The 17,227-nt window shown below is 42.1% G+C and overlaps 1 protein-coding gene across 1 annotated transcript; it reads right to left on the reverse strand.

The window, feature by feature from the left end:
* Positions 1-1,491: 1,491 nt before the first annotated feature.
* Positions 1,492-17,156, reverse strand: LOC111665719 (zinc fingers and homeoboxes protein 1-like). The gene is made up of 8 exons (XM_023420787.2): positions 16,820-17,156; positions 14,871-15,353; positions 13,253-13,879; positions 10,824-10,950; positions 7,867-9,093; positions 7,530-7,661; positions 6,005-6,519; positions 1,492-5,551 (listed from the first exon to the last, which is right to left on the reverse strand). Exons 2-7 carry the CDS (start codon positions 15,227-15,229, stop codon positions 6,013-6,015), a joined length of 2,979 nt encoding a protein of 992 aa, XP_023276555.2. The 5' UTR covers positions 15,230-15,353; positions 16,820-17,156; the 3' UTR covers positions 1,492-5,551; positions 6,005-6,012.
* Positions 17,157-17,227: the final 71 nt, after the last annotated feature.

Below are 17,227 nucleotides of genomic sequence, written 5' to 3' on the forward strand. Positions count from 1 at the left end.
TGAAATTAAAGCTAATTCAGCAGTGATGGATCCACATTTAATGTAAAGCTTTAATGCTGAAATCAACCAAAGTTACATCTTAAATTACAGCTGTAGATTTAATGTGTCATTTTTGAATATAAATAAATAAATAAATAAACACATGAAATGAAATGTGGTGTGAATGGGGGAGGGGGATGACAGTCCTGGACACACTGTGTATTTTTGACTTTTTTACTGTTACTATAGTTTAGAGCTGCAACAATTATTTGATTAATCGATTACTTCGTCACCAGAAAATAGTTGTTGCAGCAAGTTTAGCTGGAGATAACCTTTACTGCTTTATGACTGATGTGATGTAGATGAAACAGCAGCCAGATGTGTGTCGTGGACTGAAAAGTACAATATTATAGAAGTAGTATAAAATGGAAAAAAACTTCAATCTGAACTGGAAAGAATATTTTTGGTTTCAGTTCTCTGAATAAGACTCTTTATTTCTCTTCTGATTCTGAAAAACTTGCTCATCATCTTTAATTACTGAAATCCACCAAAGTCCTCTCACACTGTCAACAGCTTCCAAAGGGGCCGAGGCAGAAAGTAGTTCCAATTAAAATTGTTCACACTGAGGTCTGTGGATTATTCACAGCAACAGAGACGTCGTCTCTGAGAGGACGTTTGTGTCTGTGGAAGCTTCTCAATGAAACTTTTAATGAAACTAAACTCAGTGTGTTAAAGCAAATATGTCAGAGACAGATACTGAAAACCCGACAGGACAGACGCCACAACTGCTTGTTGTTTTTTTTTTGGTGAACCGAGGCTTTAATCTTAAATCTTGACTTTTCCTCCATTTTCAGTGGTTTTATACATCTTTTGGGCTATTGTTATTAATTAAAAATAAAAAATGGACCAGCATCTCTGCTCTTTAGAAAACCAGCCGGATCAGTGACCGTGTTGTGAGGACTTGAAGTTGAGACATTCTCATCAACAGGTTCCTGTCTGCAGCTTTAATCTGTGTCAGCGTGCTCCTTCAAGCTTTTCAGCAGCTCAGGTGAAAATGTGTCAATTAAAAGCAGAAGAGAGCAGGTAGGAACTGATCTGACTTCAGTGATGTATCGCTCCTTCTCCTGACACTGACAGTCTGATGCTGCCACTCAGCCGCGAGGTGACACGGAGCAGATGTTCACCCTGCACATCTGGACTGTGAAAACACGGTTTCGGTTTCTTTATGCTGCTCTCAGATCAGAACAGAGACACTAGAGTCTGGGCCTAGAATCGATCTGAGTGGCTTCAGCGTGATTCATGTACTAACCTGTAGGAAAAGTGCTGTACAAATAAAGTTTGATTGATTGTGAGTAAAGAGATTAAAGTGAGTCTGGAAAACAAAAAAAAAAAAAACCCAGCTGAATCAAAGCTGTTTTTTCACTTTTTATTTTTTTTGCTTGCAGACAAAAAAAAAAAAAAAAAGAAGATATCCATGAAGTCCAGATATAATAAATAAATTAACTACTAAAAAACTGTTGGCTATTAAAGCAATTTAAAGAATGGCAGAAAGGCTTCACTTTGCAAAATTACAGAGCTCGAACAAGGATCCCAAATCATAAAAAAACAAAAAAACAAAGAGCCTCAAAGAGACATTGATTTTACAGTTCACCGCTCTACCTGCTGATTGTTCTGTGACGTTTGCATATCCTAACAGAGTCCTACATGGTTCAGTACACAGGAAGAGAGAGCAGAGAAAAGCAAAATAAAAGCTTATTTCTTCTTTATGAAAAGTTAAAAAGTTCCCGTGAACTGAGCCAAGTGCCTGTGGTTTCTTGTCCCTAAAATATCTGTCTGTAATTCTTGTGGAAAACCTGAAAGATATTGATAACTAGTTCACCCGTATTGGAGCAAATAAATGCACTAATAACTATGTCTCCTTTTTTTTTGTTTTCTCTTTAAAGTGATTCACTGACTTTGGCGAGGACAAATAAAGAAACGCCATCTCAAAGACATAATTATTATTGTGTACTTGTATTTTCATGCATACAGTATTGAATTCTCTAGAAAAAGAAAACCTGTCGTAAAGTGTAAGTGTCACAATCTTACCGAGTTTGTAGCTTAACTGACTGAGGTAAAGTTGCCTGTTTCCTGAAGTAGAGCAAACATGCTGTTGATTTTTTTTTTTTTTCTCTTTTGGACGAGGACACAAAAGACTGAACCCACAGAGGAAATGACGCCTGACAACATGTGACCACCCACCATCAAAACTAAAGCGTCCATGCTTGTCTTTTGAAAATCTAAACATAGCTGGAGGTGAAAGGAAAAATCCACCTTAAAAAAAAACATCATTTATTTTCTACTTCAGGATTTGATGAAGGTTTTAGTTCATGATTTGTGTTTTGGTGAATTTTGGTGAACCCTGTCTCTCTATAACTGCCTATTCTACTTGCACCACATTTCCTTCGTTTCCCACAATACCTTTCGACAATCCCCAGACGACCCTTGACCCAGATGTGGCAAGTATGAGGAGAGCTGGACATTGTTGTTTTACATTATAAAAGAAGCGTCTGTTAAACTGTTGACAGGTCATTTTATTACTCTGTGTTTTTGTAACCATGAAGGGTTGAGACTGGGCAGGGCAAAAAAGTTAGTTCACACGTGAACTTAAGCATGAGGTGGCGTCTTTGAGCAGGACAGACTGACTTTGTGATCTCAGGTCGTTTTGTAGTGAGGTGTCAAACCTGCTGCAGTCGACTGAACAGCAAAGAGATTCTACTGTATTCAGTCTGTCCCCACCTGCTGGGTACAGCAGTACAGAATAACTCTACCTAACGTGCAGGAAGGTGCTCTATTCAGTCTGTGGCTGTGTGTGATAACCTGTGTTTTTCTATTAAGATGCATAATGGTGATAGCTTTGGGGAAAAAAAAAAAAAAAAAAATCATATTGCGATTCTTTTGGCAGATACTGCGATAGCAATATGAGTGTGAATGGTAATTTTTACATTTAACTGTCACTGGAAAAAAATAAATAAAAGAAAAACAAGTATTAGAGCTGCACAATTAAAAAAAAAAAAAAAAATCAACATATGGTCAAGTGCAAAATACAAATTGCAAGAGCGGCAATTTTTTTGATAAAAGGTAAAATGTGTCACTGTGCACTGTTGGCACAACAATGCTACAAGACCCAACAAAAATCACATCATCATCATTTTCAATTTTTTTTTGTGAAAGTGAACTGAAAAAACAACCATTCCAACTGAAATCGCAATATCTGCCAGATGAATCGCAATAAGATTTTTTTTCATATCGTGCAGCCCTATGAAGTATATAAAAATGAGGATGTTATTTTCAACAATGGCTGGAGAATATGATTTGTAGCACCACATTGCCTCATTTATGGTCTGTTGTGACACATTTTTCCTTCCTCCTGCCATTTGTATATTGCACTTGGCCATATTGTGTCTGTGGGAGTGAAACCCAGCTACAGAAACAGAGCATTTGGGGGCAGGTGATCTTTCAAACACAACCAGCTCTCTTCATACGTCATGGTCACATATGTTAACTACAAAGCAAAACATCTTGAGTATATGAGTGGTGTGTACACACACACACACACTGAACTCTCTCTGATTCCACCTGTGACATCTGTTATAGTGTCTAAGTGCAGGAAGCTGTGATAAAGGAGACACGACTTTACAGAGTCATTTCACCTGGGCACAAACATTTCTCTACATTTCAGACTGTGCTGAGTTAAACTGGTTGTTGTTTACTGTTTACATTTAAACAGTTGTGTTGGACCAAGTTACACCATGGTAACAAACATTTGTGATGTAGGACTGTTGAACTGGTGGCTCCACAAAGACTCACTGACCCCTCACTGTTTGATTGTGAAAATCTGACACTACCACCTGCACCGCATCTTCACCAGTTATACAGCTATTCATATACAGGACTACTCTCAGTGGGCAGTTTATTATGAACACCTGGCTCAGGCTAATGCAGTTCTCCTTCGTGGAAGTTTTAATGTTCAGTTTTATTTGTTGAATAGGTCGAAGATTCTGCTGTTTAGAGGATCTAGTTTCTGCTGCTGCTGAACTGAGACAGGTGTTTCTGTTATTTAGCCTATCCTCATTGATATAGGTGGGGTGGACAAAATAATAGAAACACCTGTCGGTTTAATTCAAGACGTCTCTAAAACAGTTTCAACACAAATTGAATATTAAACCCTTCATGAAGGAGGATTTACTGTTGGATTAGACTGAGTAAGTGTGAGCTAGGTGTCCATAATAAACTGATCACTGAGCGAATACACTGTGTCAGGTGCTGCCAACATTACAGCCCGAACAACACATAGCTGATCATTATCAGTGTCAGAGTGTATGTTGATCAGTGAGTAACAGAAAATGTCAGTACAGAAGTTCAAAGACCTTTGAGGGGATTTAGAAACAGTTGACCCATCACAGCACTGACAGGTAACATGTTTTGCTCTGCATGTTTTAAATGTTGTTGTTATTGGCCACTTTAGCATGATCTGGATTCTCAGGACTCTGATTGGTCATTTTAAACCCACCAATTGTTCAATGATGAGTTTTAAGGTGGATTTCCCCTTTAAGGATTTTCCTGTCACGTGTCTTGTTTCACTTCCATCCTTCAGTGACTTGTGTGTTTGGAGGTAAATTCCAACTGAACTGATGATGTCAATGAAACTGAATGGACCCAAACACCTGCAAACATGGAAATTACCACCACTTGCAAAAGAATAGCATAATAATAGTAGAATGGATTCAGTTTCCATGACGTTAGATGTCGATCAGACTTTAATAAATCACTTGAAAAAAATACAAAAAAGTTAAAACGTTGATGTGGAATTAATTCCAGCACTCATTTCATTTTTTTGATTCAAAACAAAAAGTTATAAACAGAATGGCACTAATTTGTCTATTCACAAAAAAACAATGTGGTTTTAAAAACCTTTTCTTTTAGAAGAGCAACATGTTTTCGTAGTTGGGTTTGGGGAGAGGATGTTCCCTGGAGAAAAAGGTCTGATGGTTCCTCCGTTATTCTGAAAAAAGCTGTATGAATAACGAGGAAACCACACGAGGTCTCACCTCTTAGAAATGTTTTGGATTTTTTTTCCTTTATACAAAGTTTACCTTAAAATGTAGAATTTTTTTGTAAGAAAAGTGACATTAAAGGCCAAAATAAAAGCCCTGTCATTCTCACCAAAATAAAAGCCTTGTTATTTGTACAAGAGCAGAGCTGGAACTTACTCTGGTGGCGCCGCTGTTTGGTGAGAGGCGTCGTCTTTAACGTTGAGTTGGTCCCCACAGTTCATCAGCCAAAACAAACTAGATCCTGACGCTTTGTCCTTTTCATTCAGCTCCACTGTCTCAGTGCTTCTCAGCTCCATCAGGACCCAAAGTTCATCTCCAAGGCACAAACCCTTCGGTTTAGTATCACATGATCCGTCTGAGCTGTAACTCCGTCAGAGCTTCCTGCGGCCGTCTTTGGGTCCCGACCCGCCAGCTGAGAAACACTGATGTATGTCATCCTCCGTGTCGTCTCCACAGTGGGGGAAGCAACGCTAAGTCTGAGGAATAAAAGAAAAAGCAAAAAAGATAACATCAGCTGAGGACAGAGCAGTTTGTGCCGCTGACCACATGTTGTTCATGATGTTCCAGCTGCTGATTGAAAAAATGAATTTTCATTTTAAAAGATCATTCCCTTCATACATAAGAAAATTATAACAAAATGTGGATTGTTGGTTGGACAAAAACAAACAAATGGATGTTGTCACTTTAGAGTGGGCAAATGTGATGGATGTTTTTCACTATTTTCTGATATTTTATAGACGGATCAATTAGGCAAAAAACATTCGACTAAATAAAATAAATCATGAAAAAAATGATAAATTTACTTTCAGTTGTTTACACCAACTAACTTTTTCAGGCCATTTGTGAAACTAAAATGTGACACTAGAATATGTTTGAAGCCACATTTCTGGTTCAGACGAGGCTTTGTACATTACAGCACATCTACTCACCTGTCTGCTCATGTCTGCTCCTCTGCCTGAGGCTGTGATTGGCTGACACCTTCAGCTTCCTCCTGGATCGTCTCGTCATCTTCCACCTCCTCTGCCACCTCCGCCACCTCCTCCTCCTCCTCCTCCTCCTTCTCCTCCTTCTCTTCCTCCTTCTCCTTCTCCTCCTCCTCCTCCTCTTCCTCCTCCTCATTGCTCTCGTCATCCGAGGCCTCCTCTCCTTGTTCTTTCACCTCCATCTCTCCCTCGCTGTCTCCGTGCTCTGTCGCCGCCGCCGCCACCTCCTCCTCTTCCTCTTCCTCCTCATCCTCGTCCTCACCCTCCCCCTCTTCTCCCTCGGCCTCCTCGTCGCTGAAGGGCTCTTTGCCCTCCTCCACCCTCCTTGCTGTCTCAGAGAACCAGTCCCTCACCTGCTCGTAGCTCATGCTGGACTTTGTCACCAGGTCGTCCAGGTCTTTCTCGCTCAGGGCTCGGTGTTTGAGGTAGTAGTCCTTCAAAAAGGCCTTACCGGACTTCACCTACAGGAGGATGGAATAAAACACATATTGTGAGATTTTGGAGAGGTTTCTATACCGGGTATCTTTCTATTTAATGTCTCTGGTTGTATCAGTGAGCAGGACTGATTTGATACAGGATTGTATTTACAGGTCTTCTGTGTTAATGTGATAAAGTACCTTGATTTACAGGTATTTCAGTCACTGTATTTGTTTGAACTGTACTGTATTGCAATATTGAGATAAAAAAATATATATATACCATGAGTGAAAGCAGAGGGGAATCCACAAGCCTCAACTTAAAATAAAAATTAAATATGCCATCCAAAAGCTTCCCAACAATACATCCAAATAATATATGTAAAAAATATTCTGTTTACAACAATATAAAAAGAAATGTTTCTCATTTGAAAAGTTTTACATGTTAAATATAGGATACAAAAATCAAATAAAGTAAATAAATCAGCTTCAGAGATGTTGGATGGTTCTTTGGATGTAACTCAGTAAACGGTTTAAAATGCATCAAGTCTCTGTGAAACACTTAACTACAGCATCTCACACACGAGTTTACTGATTTACTGACTTATATTGATTGATTGACTTTAAAGAGGAGGGGCTGTGGGGTGCACGCTCATAAAATAAGTACTAAACAATAAACTATATGGTTTACTTATTGCAACACAAAGAAACTGAGGTACGGGAGGCATTTCTAACACTTGAAGACCCATCAAATGAACACCTGAACTCCATGGAACAGTCTGTGTTTAAATTTTTATGGACTACTCATTTTTATTCTTTTGTTTGTTTTTTAAATACAGAGTGGAGACCCCATCTCAGACTTTTGGAACTGTATATGTTGGTGAACAGTTGGTTGTAACTGTCCTGTCTATAATATCTAATGTCTGACACCTCTCCCCTGCACTCTGCTTCAAAAGGAAATACATCACATTAAAGTAACTATGCATCTACATGTGACCTCTAATGAGACAAGATCCAACCATCCCCAGCAGGTTCAGGTAAATGTATACACAGACCTTGATGGCGGTGGCGTCCCCCTGTGGGGAACGTTTGCAGGGATACGGCCGACGCGTCCTCCTGGACCAGCCCCGGAAACGCTTCCTGGACTTCTTCTGACTCTTGGCTCCACCGTTCAGCGCCTCGTCCACCTTATATCCCAAATATTTAGAACATCAAATTCAAATTCTAAAGTCTAAATAACATTACCGTGAATTGCAAGTGTTACTGCTGCAGTGAAACTAGAGAACTAACATCACATGGTGCTTTTCTTTCTTCACAAAAATAAAAAAGTAGTTGACAAATGTCTTATTTTATCTACTGTGGCTACATCAGTAAGAAACAAAGCCTGTGCACCTTCCCGCTCTGGTAGAGGTAGTACCACTTCAGGTTGCTGTTCTTGCAGGCGTAGCGTGTGTCTCCGAACCAGTTGACGATGTACGTCCTCGGCAGGCCGCTCTCCTCTGCCATCTGGTCGTACTCCTCGGGCGTCGGCCACTGCGTGCGGACGAATGCCTTCTTCAGGATGTGGAGCTGCTCCGGCGTCTTCTTCATCGTCTTCCTGCCAACAGGCGGAGTCGTCTGTCTCTCCTGAGACGAGGATGAAGGCACAGCGGCTGGTTTCACCTTCTCGCCGTCCCCTTCGACGTCTCCCTCTTTTACCTGCCCCGCTGAAGGCATTTTTCGCCTCTCCGTGAACCAAGCGTCCACCTCGCGTCTCGTCAGCTTCGTCTCCGCTCGCAGTCGGCTCAGCTCCTCGTCCGAGGGCGTGTCTGATTTCTGGAAGCTGGCCTCCAGGATGAACAGCTGCTCCGGCGTCTTTTCCTTGAACTTCTGTGGCGTGAAGTCGGGGAAGGCGTGGCGGAATTTGACCCGTGGGTCGCTGGATGTCCCAGACGACCCCGGGGCGTTGGCAGAAGTCGGAGAGGAGTCGCTGGCATCGTCACTGGAGTCGATGACGATGGTGGTAGTGTTGTCACTGTTGTTGCTGTCATTAAGGCTTCCGCTGCTGTTCCTTCCCACTCTGCCTCCCCCTGGCGCCGCTGCTCTGCTGGACGAGGTTTCGCTCAGCAGGACACCATGATGATCCTTCGAGTTCCTCTGGTTGTAACGTGTGTCGCTGAACCACTTCTTTATTGCTCGTTTGGAGAGTTTAGTGACCTGCATGAGCCGAGATATCTCCGCCTCGGTGGCAAACTGCCTCCTGCCGTAGCTGGCCTTCAGCTCCGCCAGCTGCTCCTTGGACTTCTTCGGTTTCGTCGCCGCTGCGTCCAAACTGAGCGCCGTGCTGGCTGAAGAAGCCGACATCTCAGTCTTTGATTCTGATGTCGACGGTTCGGCAGCTTTGGGCTGGTTGCCAGGGACGCCTGCGACTGTCAGGGTGATGGGTGAGGCGACCGGCACGGTGCTGCCGTTACTGGCCACCTGAGTGAGGACGAGGCCCGGCTGTCCGACGATCTGACACGTCTGGAAGATGGACTGAAGGCCGTTGGTGGCTGCGGCAATGTTGGCAGGGATGACGGTGATGGTCTGAGGGACGGTCTGCACCGTGCCGTTAAACTTCTTCCTCCTCGCCTCCTCCACCTGCAGAGAGGAGCAACAAACCGTTTTAAATTCACTGACCCATTAAAGTGTCTGGTTTTATCCTAACTGGGAAAAAGGATGAACAAATCAAGAGGTGGCGACAAACTGAGTTGGTCTTTAACTGGACAAGATTCCTCTTGTTACTTATGTTCTAATTAACAGTATAGAATGGGAGCAGGATCAATTGATCTGTAATGAAGTGACTGTACATTTAATTAAGTTGTTTGACACCAACTGATCAATTCCAAGCAGTAACTTATCATACACTGTGTAAATTACACACAATATTTAAAACAAAAACCAAATCCAATGTGCTCTTTGAAAATTTAAAATCAACCAGATACACAACCGCTTCACATTTTACTTGACAACAGTTCATGTCCTCCAAAGTGAAATGAACAAATTCAGCCTGAGGTACAAGATGACAGAGGCTCAGAAACTACAACAAAACACGAACATAACTATTCAAAAAAAAAAACTTGGCATGTGGCTAAAAAGCAATGAAATAAAGCGATTATGTGAGACTTGAAAAGGTCATGTAATAAGTGAAGGGGTCTCTACATTACAGCAAGTCTATAAAAATTAATTTTATGAAGTGATTTGATGAACATCTCAGACTCTGCCAACATCAGGCCGCTCGCTCCAGAGAGCTGGAGTCAATAAAACACAGTCGCTGCTGGATGAGACAAAATAAAACCCAGTGACTTCATGATGTGATCTGACGCTCGAGGGATTAAAGGAGCTATTTGTAAGTTTTGTTATTGCTACATAGGTAACCTTAGTATTAACAGCTTGCCAGTCTTGCACAGAGCTTCCATAGTTGCGTTTACAATATAAGGTTATAAGAGGAGCAGTGATGAAACTAACTGGGCTACTGAACTTTAGTAAAAGAAAAGGGTTGCTTCCCACCTCTGTAGACAGCTCTTGGTGAGAAAAGGAACAAAGTTTGATGCTGACCTTGCAATGTTTCTTCTAGACTGGTAAGTAAACAGCTGTTAATGCTAATGTTAGCTGTGTAGCAAAGGCAAAACTTATAAACAGCGTTGTGCCGGTTCACACTTAAAAAGGAACTAGTTCAAAGTTTAGTTCATACAGATGAAAATGAACTAGTTCACGTTCATAGTTCATTTTTTTAAGATCTTGAACTAAGTTCACAGTTTCAAAAATGAACTAGTTCACGTGCATTTGTTCCGTTTTTTCCATTTGTTTGATATTATTTTTCAACCTCCTTCTACCCGTCCATCACCAGCCCCAAATCATTGCCACTCCCAAACAAAATGTAGACATCACAGACATTAGTTACATTTAAAATCTGTATATAAATATAATCCGTCCGAGTCTTCACTTGTTTGTTCATAAAACTGCTTCAAATGCTCAAACAAAGTGGCTTCAGCAGTAGTAGATGTGTGTACTGGTAGCACCAGCCAAGCTGGGCCGTGTCTCTGGAAATGTCATGCGGCGTGCCGTAAAACTGTCGCAAAATGTGATTCACTCTTTTATTGTGATAACAGTTGCCTGAAGGCAGAACTACAGAGCAAAACAGAGCTACAGATGTGCAGTAGCTCTGTAGTTCTTTTTTTTTGCCACAAAGTAGAGAAAACATGATGTGAAACGTGACACAGCGTTGTGACGTTCACAGTAATTACAAAAGCATGATGTGAGAGACAAATGTGTGAAATGCAGCCTAAATCAGGGTGCAGATGATGTGGCTGTTGTGTGAAAGCACCCACCTCCTCCGGTGTCCAGCTGACTCCATGTTTGAGCCTCTGAGCAGAAAACCAGACCTTGATCTGTTCCTCGCTGAACTTGGTCTGTGAAGACAGGCCCATGATCTCTGACACTGAGGGATACGGAAATCTGCAACACAGAGTCGGAGTTTGACTGATAGATTCCTACAGACTGAGCTGTTCAATAAGGAGAGGGAACAGCAGAGTGATATCATGCGAGTGCAAATACAGAACAACCACACAGGCTGCACAGAAAACACATCCCTGCAGTCTCTGTTTTATTTAGCTCTTTGTTCAGTTTGTCTTTGCAGCTTTGTGCAGATATGATGCGACTGTAAAAAAGAAAAAGAAAAGATTTTATTTCAAAACTATGCTTTACCCGGAATAACGCACATGACTAAGGTTGAAACTGATGATTGTTTTCATTATTGATTCATCTGCTTTTTATTTTCTTAATCAGCTGACTAATCATTTCAGCTATGAAATGTGGGAATATAGTGTTTCTTGTTTGGATCAAACCGATACACACTGAGTTTCAGTTATCACCCCTGAGTCCTGACAAAGAAAAGCATCAAATCCTCACGTCTGAAGCACTGGAACCAGGAAATCTTTGCTTGAAAAATGAAATGAAACAAATGAAAACAAAATAGTTCTTAGTCAATTGTTGTTGATCAGCTAATTGATTAATCAACTAATGCTGCAGCTCTACATGTGATACACTTATGCATTTAAACCAGCCAGTGAAGATACTTTTTCATTGCCTTGTAACAAAAAAAAAATTGTATAACTGTTGATTGGGATGTTTATCAATATCAGTCTACACCACACACACACACACACACACCTTACCCTAACTTAAACAAGACCTGATTCTAACCTAAACAAATTGTCCAAATTGTCCTAAGTTATATAACAAACTGGTCCTCACAAAGATAGAAGTACACACAGAGTCACAAACACATCATCTGCTGCTCAGTGAGGCTAGACTTAATGATTAATGATGACTTAATGATTACGGTGTTGATCATCAGATTAAGGTGATGTTTAACCTGAGAGAAATTTTAAAGAAGTTCACCTGTGATTCAGTGCTGCACTCCCATAGATTTGGTGCAAGAGGAAGATTAAAATGAGTGTCAAAACTGAAGCAGTTCCTAGTTATGATTTGTTTTGTTTGTTTTGTTGGAGTTAAATCAAGCTCTGCACATCGTTCATCTCAAAGTGTTAGTGACATTTATCAGTCTGTCTCTGTGACCCCGGTGGGTCACCCGGTAGAATGCGTACCACATGGGTTTAGTCCTAACTGCAGCGGTCATGGGTTGGAGGCCAACCGAAAAAAAAAATCTGTGCTTTTATGTCTCAGTTAAACTGTTTTCCATATTACACTGATTTCCTACCAAACAGCCGCTTCATTTCAGGTCCAGTCTTGCAAACTTGCAGAAACATGAAACCTGCTGCCAGTCACTGCTCCATCATGGTGAACATTAAGTCACTGTTACCACTGTGTGCTAATGCAATCGTGAGTGGGGACAACTGTCTCAATCATTCCTGTTGACATGTCAGAGGGTAGTCAGTGACTGGAGAGATGATTCTGGGCTGGAAATCGACATGAAAAAAAACAACAAATCCAGATGATAAACAAGCAGGCATGAGACGTAATGAAAAGAATTATTTAAGGGTGGTGTTTCGCATTTTTAAAAAAAGGTTGCAAAGGACTTTTGAAAGGCAGCTATGGTTAATGAACATGTCTTGTGATATTCAATATTTTTCTTCTTGTTAACAAACCTCATGAAGAGACCAAAACCAGCACTGACCGTCTCCCTCTCACAAGGACCATCTGTGTATCAGAGCCTGATGTGTCTGATTCCTCTGAGCTATAGAGCTCCATTGTCCAGAAACTCTTAAAAACACGTCAGTGAGCCACACTGCTGCACTGGGTCATCACCATGAACACACACACTGGAGTGTATTTTGACTTATTCTCTCTCTCGCACGCACACACGCACACGCACACGCACACGCACACACACACACACACACACAAACCCTCCTGCTTCCCCAAATACTCACTACAGCACCACAATGTGGATTAGTCCGACGCTCAAAATAGTACCCAAGAAATATACTAGTTCCTCCTGTTTGTTTAAAAACAACAGGGAAAAATTAAACTATATTATGTCTGAGGTGTCTTTATAGATTCACGTCTTCAGTAAGAACAAGTGGGCTTGAAGTTGAGAGCCACAGACAGACGAGGGAAGTGAGGAACATGTTGTTGGTTTGGAACTTTTCATGGGATTTGTTGACAAAGAAAAATGTAGATTAAGAAACTAAAACCACCATAGTCGTCTAAAGTTTTGAATAATATGCACTTACCATGAAGGAGGCTACAGAACAACATTCTACGGAAAGACAAACTAAACTCAAGGTGCAGTTACCTGTTGTAGGCGCTGACCAGCAGGACGTTGTTGTCCATGGCCGTGTTGTAGGTGGGGATGCTGCTGATGGGGATGAGAAGCTGAGTCTGGGTCTGAGCACTGTTCTGCTGGTTCTGCAGGGCTGACAGAACCTGAGCCAGTGTCCCCGGAGGCAGCACGGCGCCGCCGCCGGAGCCGCCTTTAATCTGCAGCACGTTGGGGCTGTTGACCACGATGCTCTGCGGGACGGCCTGGACCTGCACCGGTGTGGAGACGGGGATGAGGCGAGGGGCGACGGCGGCGGGGGTCATCGGGGCAGGAGACAGAGTGGGCGGCTCCTTGTTTTCATCGTCCTCGTCGTCGCTTTCCACTTTGATGATGTCGTCAACGGCCATCTTGTGTGCGGCGGCAAACTTCTTGGGTTCCAGTCTGCTCTTGATCCTCATGATGGGCGTCTTGCTGAAGGCGATGCCCTTGCGGGACGTCTCTTCTACCTCGTCGTCCTCCACTTTGACGAAGCTGCCGTCGAAGGTGAGGTCGTTGACCGTCTGCTGGAAGATGGTCTCGTTGTTTCGCTTCACCATTGTCCGTGTGAAGTTGTCTTCACCCGGGTGGAGGCGAGCATTGTGGGCCAGCAGTGTATCATAACTAGAGGGGGAGAATTGTGGGTTAATACCTCTTTGATCAGACATAACTCAAGAAAAAACAAATGTAAACCTATCGAGTAATGAGGCAGAAATCATATTCCTGACACTCTTCACCACAGCAGTTCACAGTCAGATGATGGGACCAACAGGTTCAAAGTTCAAAACGAACCTAGTTATGACCTGTAATTCTGTCCTGTATTTAGGTCACGTGAACACACCTGAGCCAGTTCATCTACTGAACATACCTGTGTTCCTGTGATAAAGGTGAAAGTAAGTGAACCTTTACCACAAACTGCTTCAGTAAAGTTTCACTGACTCACTGATTCAATCCTGGCCACTACTAATATATAATGTCTGATACACATCCCAAGACTTGAACTATGTTCTGTGTTCAGTCGCAGTGTGTGAAGGGACAAACAGCCCTGACATCGTACCCATCCTCTTATGAAGCTGATATTATTCAACTAGAACTAGGAGCTAAAAGAAACTTTGTTCCATCAAAGGTGCAAAGTTGCTAAGAATTCAGTGAGTTTATCACTGAGAGCAACAGTCATTGAATTTATTTAGGGCTGCAACTAACGATTATTTTCATTATTGATTAACTTGGCGATTCTTTTTTTGATATATCGATTACAATGCACCTAAGATGTTAGGGGTATTTTCATTTTGTAATTAAATAATAATTTAATATTGGTTCTGGCAAATTTAGACACGTATGACATATGTTTGTCTTATAACTAATAAACATTATTTTGAAGTAATTGTTGCTTCCATTATTGAATCATTGAAAATGATCATAAGTTGCCAGAGACAAAATCTATTTAATTAACAAGGATATGAACCAGCATTAAATACTCTGATGTGAAAAACTGGAAATGGTAAAAGCTTTAAATGCCTGTTTGTGGCTGATACTGTGATGATTTACAGTGACAGGTTTGGTCTAGTCTGTCCTTTACTCCCAAACACACAGTGTGCAGACAGAGGTCATCTACCTCTTTGTGTGGTAGTCACACTCCATGCAGACATAGGAAGTGTTGATGACGACGTCCGGATGCTCCGTGTCCACGTGCATGGTGAACAGGTTGAGCTCTGACGTCTGGAAGCTGCAGTACTTGCACTCGTATCCTCCTTCTGCCATGTTCAAGTCCAGGTAGTGGTCCGACACCTGCCTGACGTCGGACTCCTCGCCTCGCTCCTCCGACAGACCGCAAACCTCCGAGGAGACGGACACCACGCCGTTACTGTCCTCCGGTTCTGCCACATCCATGATGTCCTCCATCTCCTGATCCGAGTCGACGGTTTCTCGAGGAGGAACCATGCAGGGGGTGGTGGATTTCCTCCTGCTCGCCATCCTGAGGTTCAGTGAGCACTGCGTCTAGCTGAGTATTTGAGCTGTCTCAGTTCAAGTCGTCCTGTTGTGGCTCCATAAAGAAAGATATCGTCTGTCGAAATTCTTCCTCTGTTATCCTTAATTCCTGAGGACGACAAAGTAAAGTATTAACACTTGTGACTGAAACACAACCCACATGCAAAACCTGACATGTAAACTTCTACTTGCTGCCACATTCATATGTGGCATGTGTAGATTCTGCAGATGTTTCTCCTCTGGCTCAATTTGTGTTTCAGGTGAGTGCATGTGTGATCTATATAGAAACTCCTATTTTCATGCTTTATATTACTCATGTAGATATTATGATATTATTTATCATTTTTAAAGTGCTGCAATGATTGGTCAATTAATCAATTGATGTAATATTAATCTGTAACTATTTTGGTAATCAAGTCATTTTTTAAGTAATTTTTTTTATATTTTGGGTTTTAGATGGTTGGTTGGACACAGATAAGAAGATGATATGAAGATTTGAAGATAATCAATAATAGAAATAATCATTAGGTGCAGGTGCTCCTGCTTTTGTGCTGCCTCTTTACTAATTTGACCATGAATGGATTACTGAACGGGCCTGCCAGATGCAGGCTCAAGGGCCTAAGAGGTCAGAGGCTCTGTTTGAAGTGGCTGTAAATATTTCTTGTTTGAAAGTCACAGAGCTCATTTAAATGACACAAAACAACTACAGAGAGACTCAACCACAAAGAGACACAAATTGACCAAAGACAAAATAATTACAAGGACCCAAAACAACGATGTGATCGTCTGGGGATCCTATAAAGCAGGGGTGGGGGGTCTTTTACCTGTCTGTACTCGGGGCGCATTTTCTCACAATCTCCAACTAATCATCTCCAACTATAGCAATTTAATGTATCCCTTATATTATCACTCCTCTGGCTACTTATCTTATCTAGCTGGACTTTATCAACCAAACAACAAAAATATCTGTTGCATGCTTTAGAGAAACTGATGTTGAGCCATGTAAATTGCAGAAGAGTGTGGTCAACAGGGCAAATCATGCAAAAAAATAAACAAAAAACAAACAAACAGGGGAATAAGCCTTAAGAAATGAACTGATAAAACACTTTTGCTCCAGTTTGGGTAAAAGCCCTGATGCCTGCAGCCCTGTGCTCACTGAACTAACTGATCCACCCTGGTTATTTCAGCTCCTGCGATCAAACTGAGGCTGCAGCAGAACATGCACTTCCTGTCCACACACACACACACACGCATGCGGACACACACGCACGCACGCACGCACACACACACACACAGGGGAAGAGGGAGAGAGAGAGAGAGAGAGAGAGAGAGAGAGAGAGAGGGAGAGGGAGAGGGAGAGGGAGAAGACAGAGATGTTTGCAAATATATTCAAGGCTCCAATCACAGAGAAAGGAAGAGAAACGACAACATCTCAACAGTCGTCCTAGCTAAGACTAGCTAGCTGAACATTGTGTTAAACGGGTCAATTCTCCACAAGTGGCAGCGGGTCGGAGGCTGCCACTAACCGTGCACAGACACCACCGACAGTCCCCCGTCGGCCCGCTGTGAGTTTACCTGGCGAATCGGCTCCTGTTTACCAACATCTTGCAACAAACAGTTAGCTGGCTAGCGGCTGTAGCTGTATAGCATCTCTGGTTGGGTCTGTTGATACGCAGTCTTCCGCCTTTTACCCAAATACACCGAGCACCCATCTGCTTCAGCCGCACACAGAGCCGCTCTGACGGCCGGGAAACGATCTGACTACCGCCCGTTAGCTCCGGTTTCAGTCAGCGTCGCCACGACTCGCATTGTTTACTCTGTCGACTTGTTAATAAAAGGGACAGTTTAATAAAAAAGGCACCGATAGTTCAACGAATATGACGATGGCCATTTTTTATACCGCCGTTACAAGCGAGCAACGGCCGTGAAATGGATCCGGTTTGAATATTTCAAAATAAAAGCTTCAACTAAAGTATTCTCCAA

Source organism: Seriola lalandi, unplaced genomic scaffold (assembly GCF_002814215.2).
Source record: "Seriola lalandi dorsalis isolate HSWRI2012SDOR001 ecotype SW California unplaced genomic scaffold, Sedor1 jcf7180002054657, whole genome shotgun sequence".
Taxonomy (NCBI): domain Eukaryota; kingdom Metazoa; phylum Chordata; class Actinopteri; order Carangiformes; family Carangidae; genus Seriola; species Seriola lalandi.

What these genes read in the sequence shown, in the direction of transcription:
- LOC111665719 (XM_023420787.2), bottom strand. Translation starts at nt 15,229, where the DNA reads ATGGCGAGCAGGAGGAAATCCACCACCCCCTGCATGGTTCCTCCTCGA. An exon ending in CTGGTCAGCGCCTACAACAG is followed by an intron (nt 10,951 to 13,252) that starts GTAACTGCACCT and finishes TCTGTGTTGCAG; the next exon opens with ATTTCCGTATCCCTCAGTGT. An exon ending in GGGACGCCACCGCCATCAAG is followed by an intron (nt 6,520 to 7,529) that starts GTCTGTGTATAC and finishes ATCCTCCTGTAG; the next exon opens with GTGAAGTCCGGTAAGGCCTT.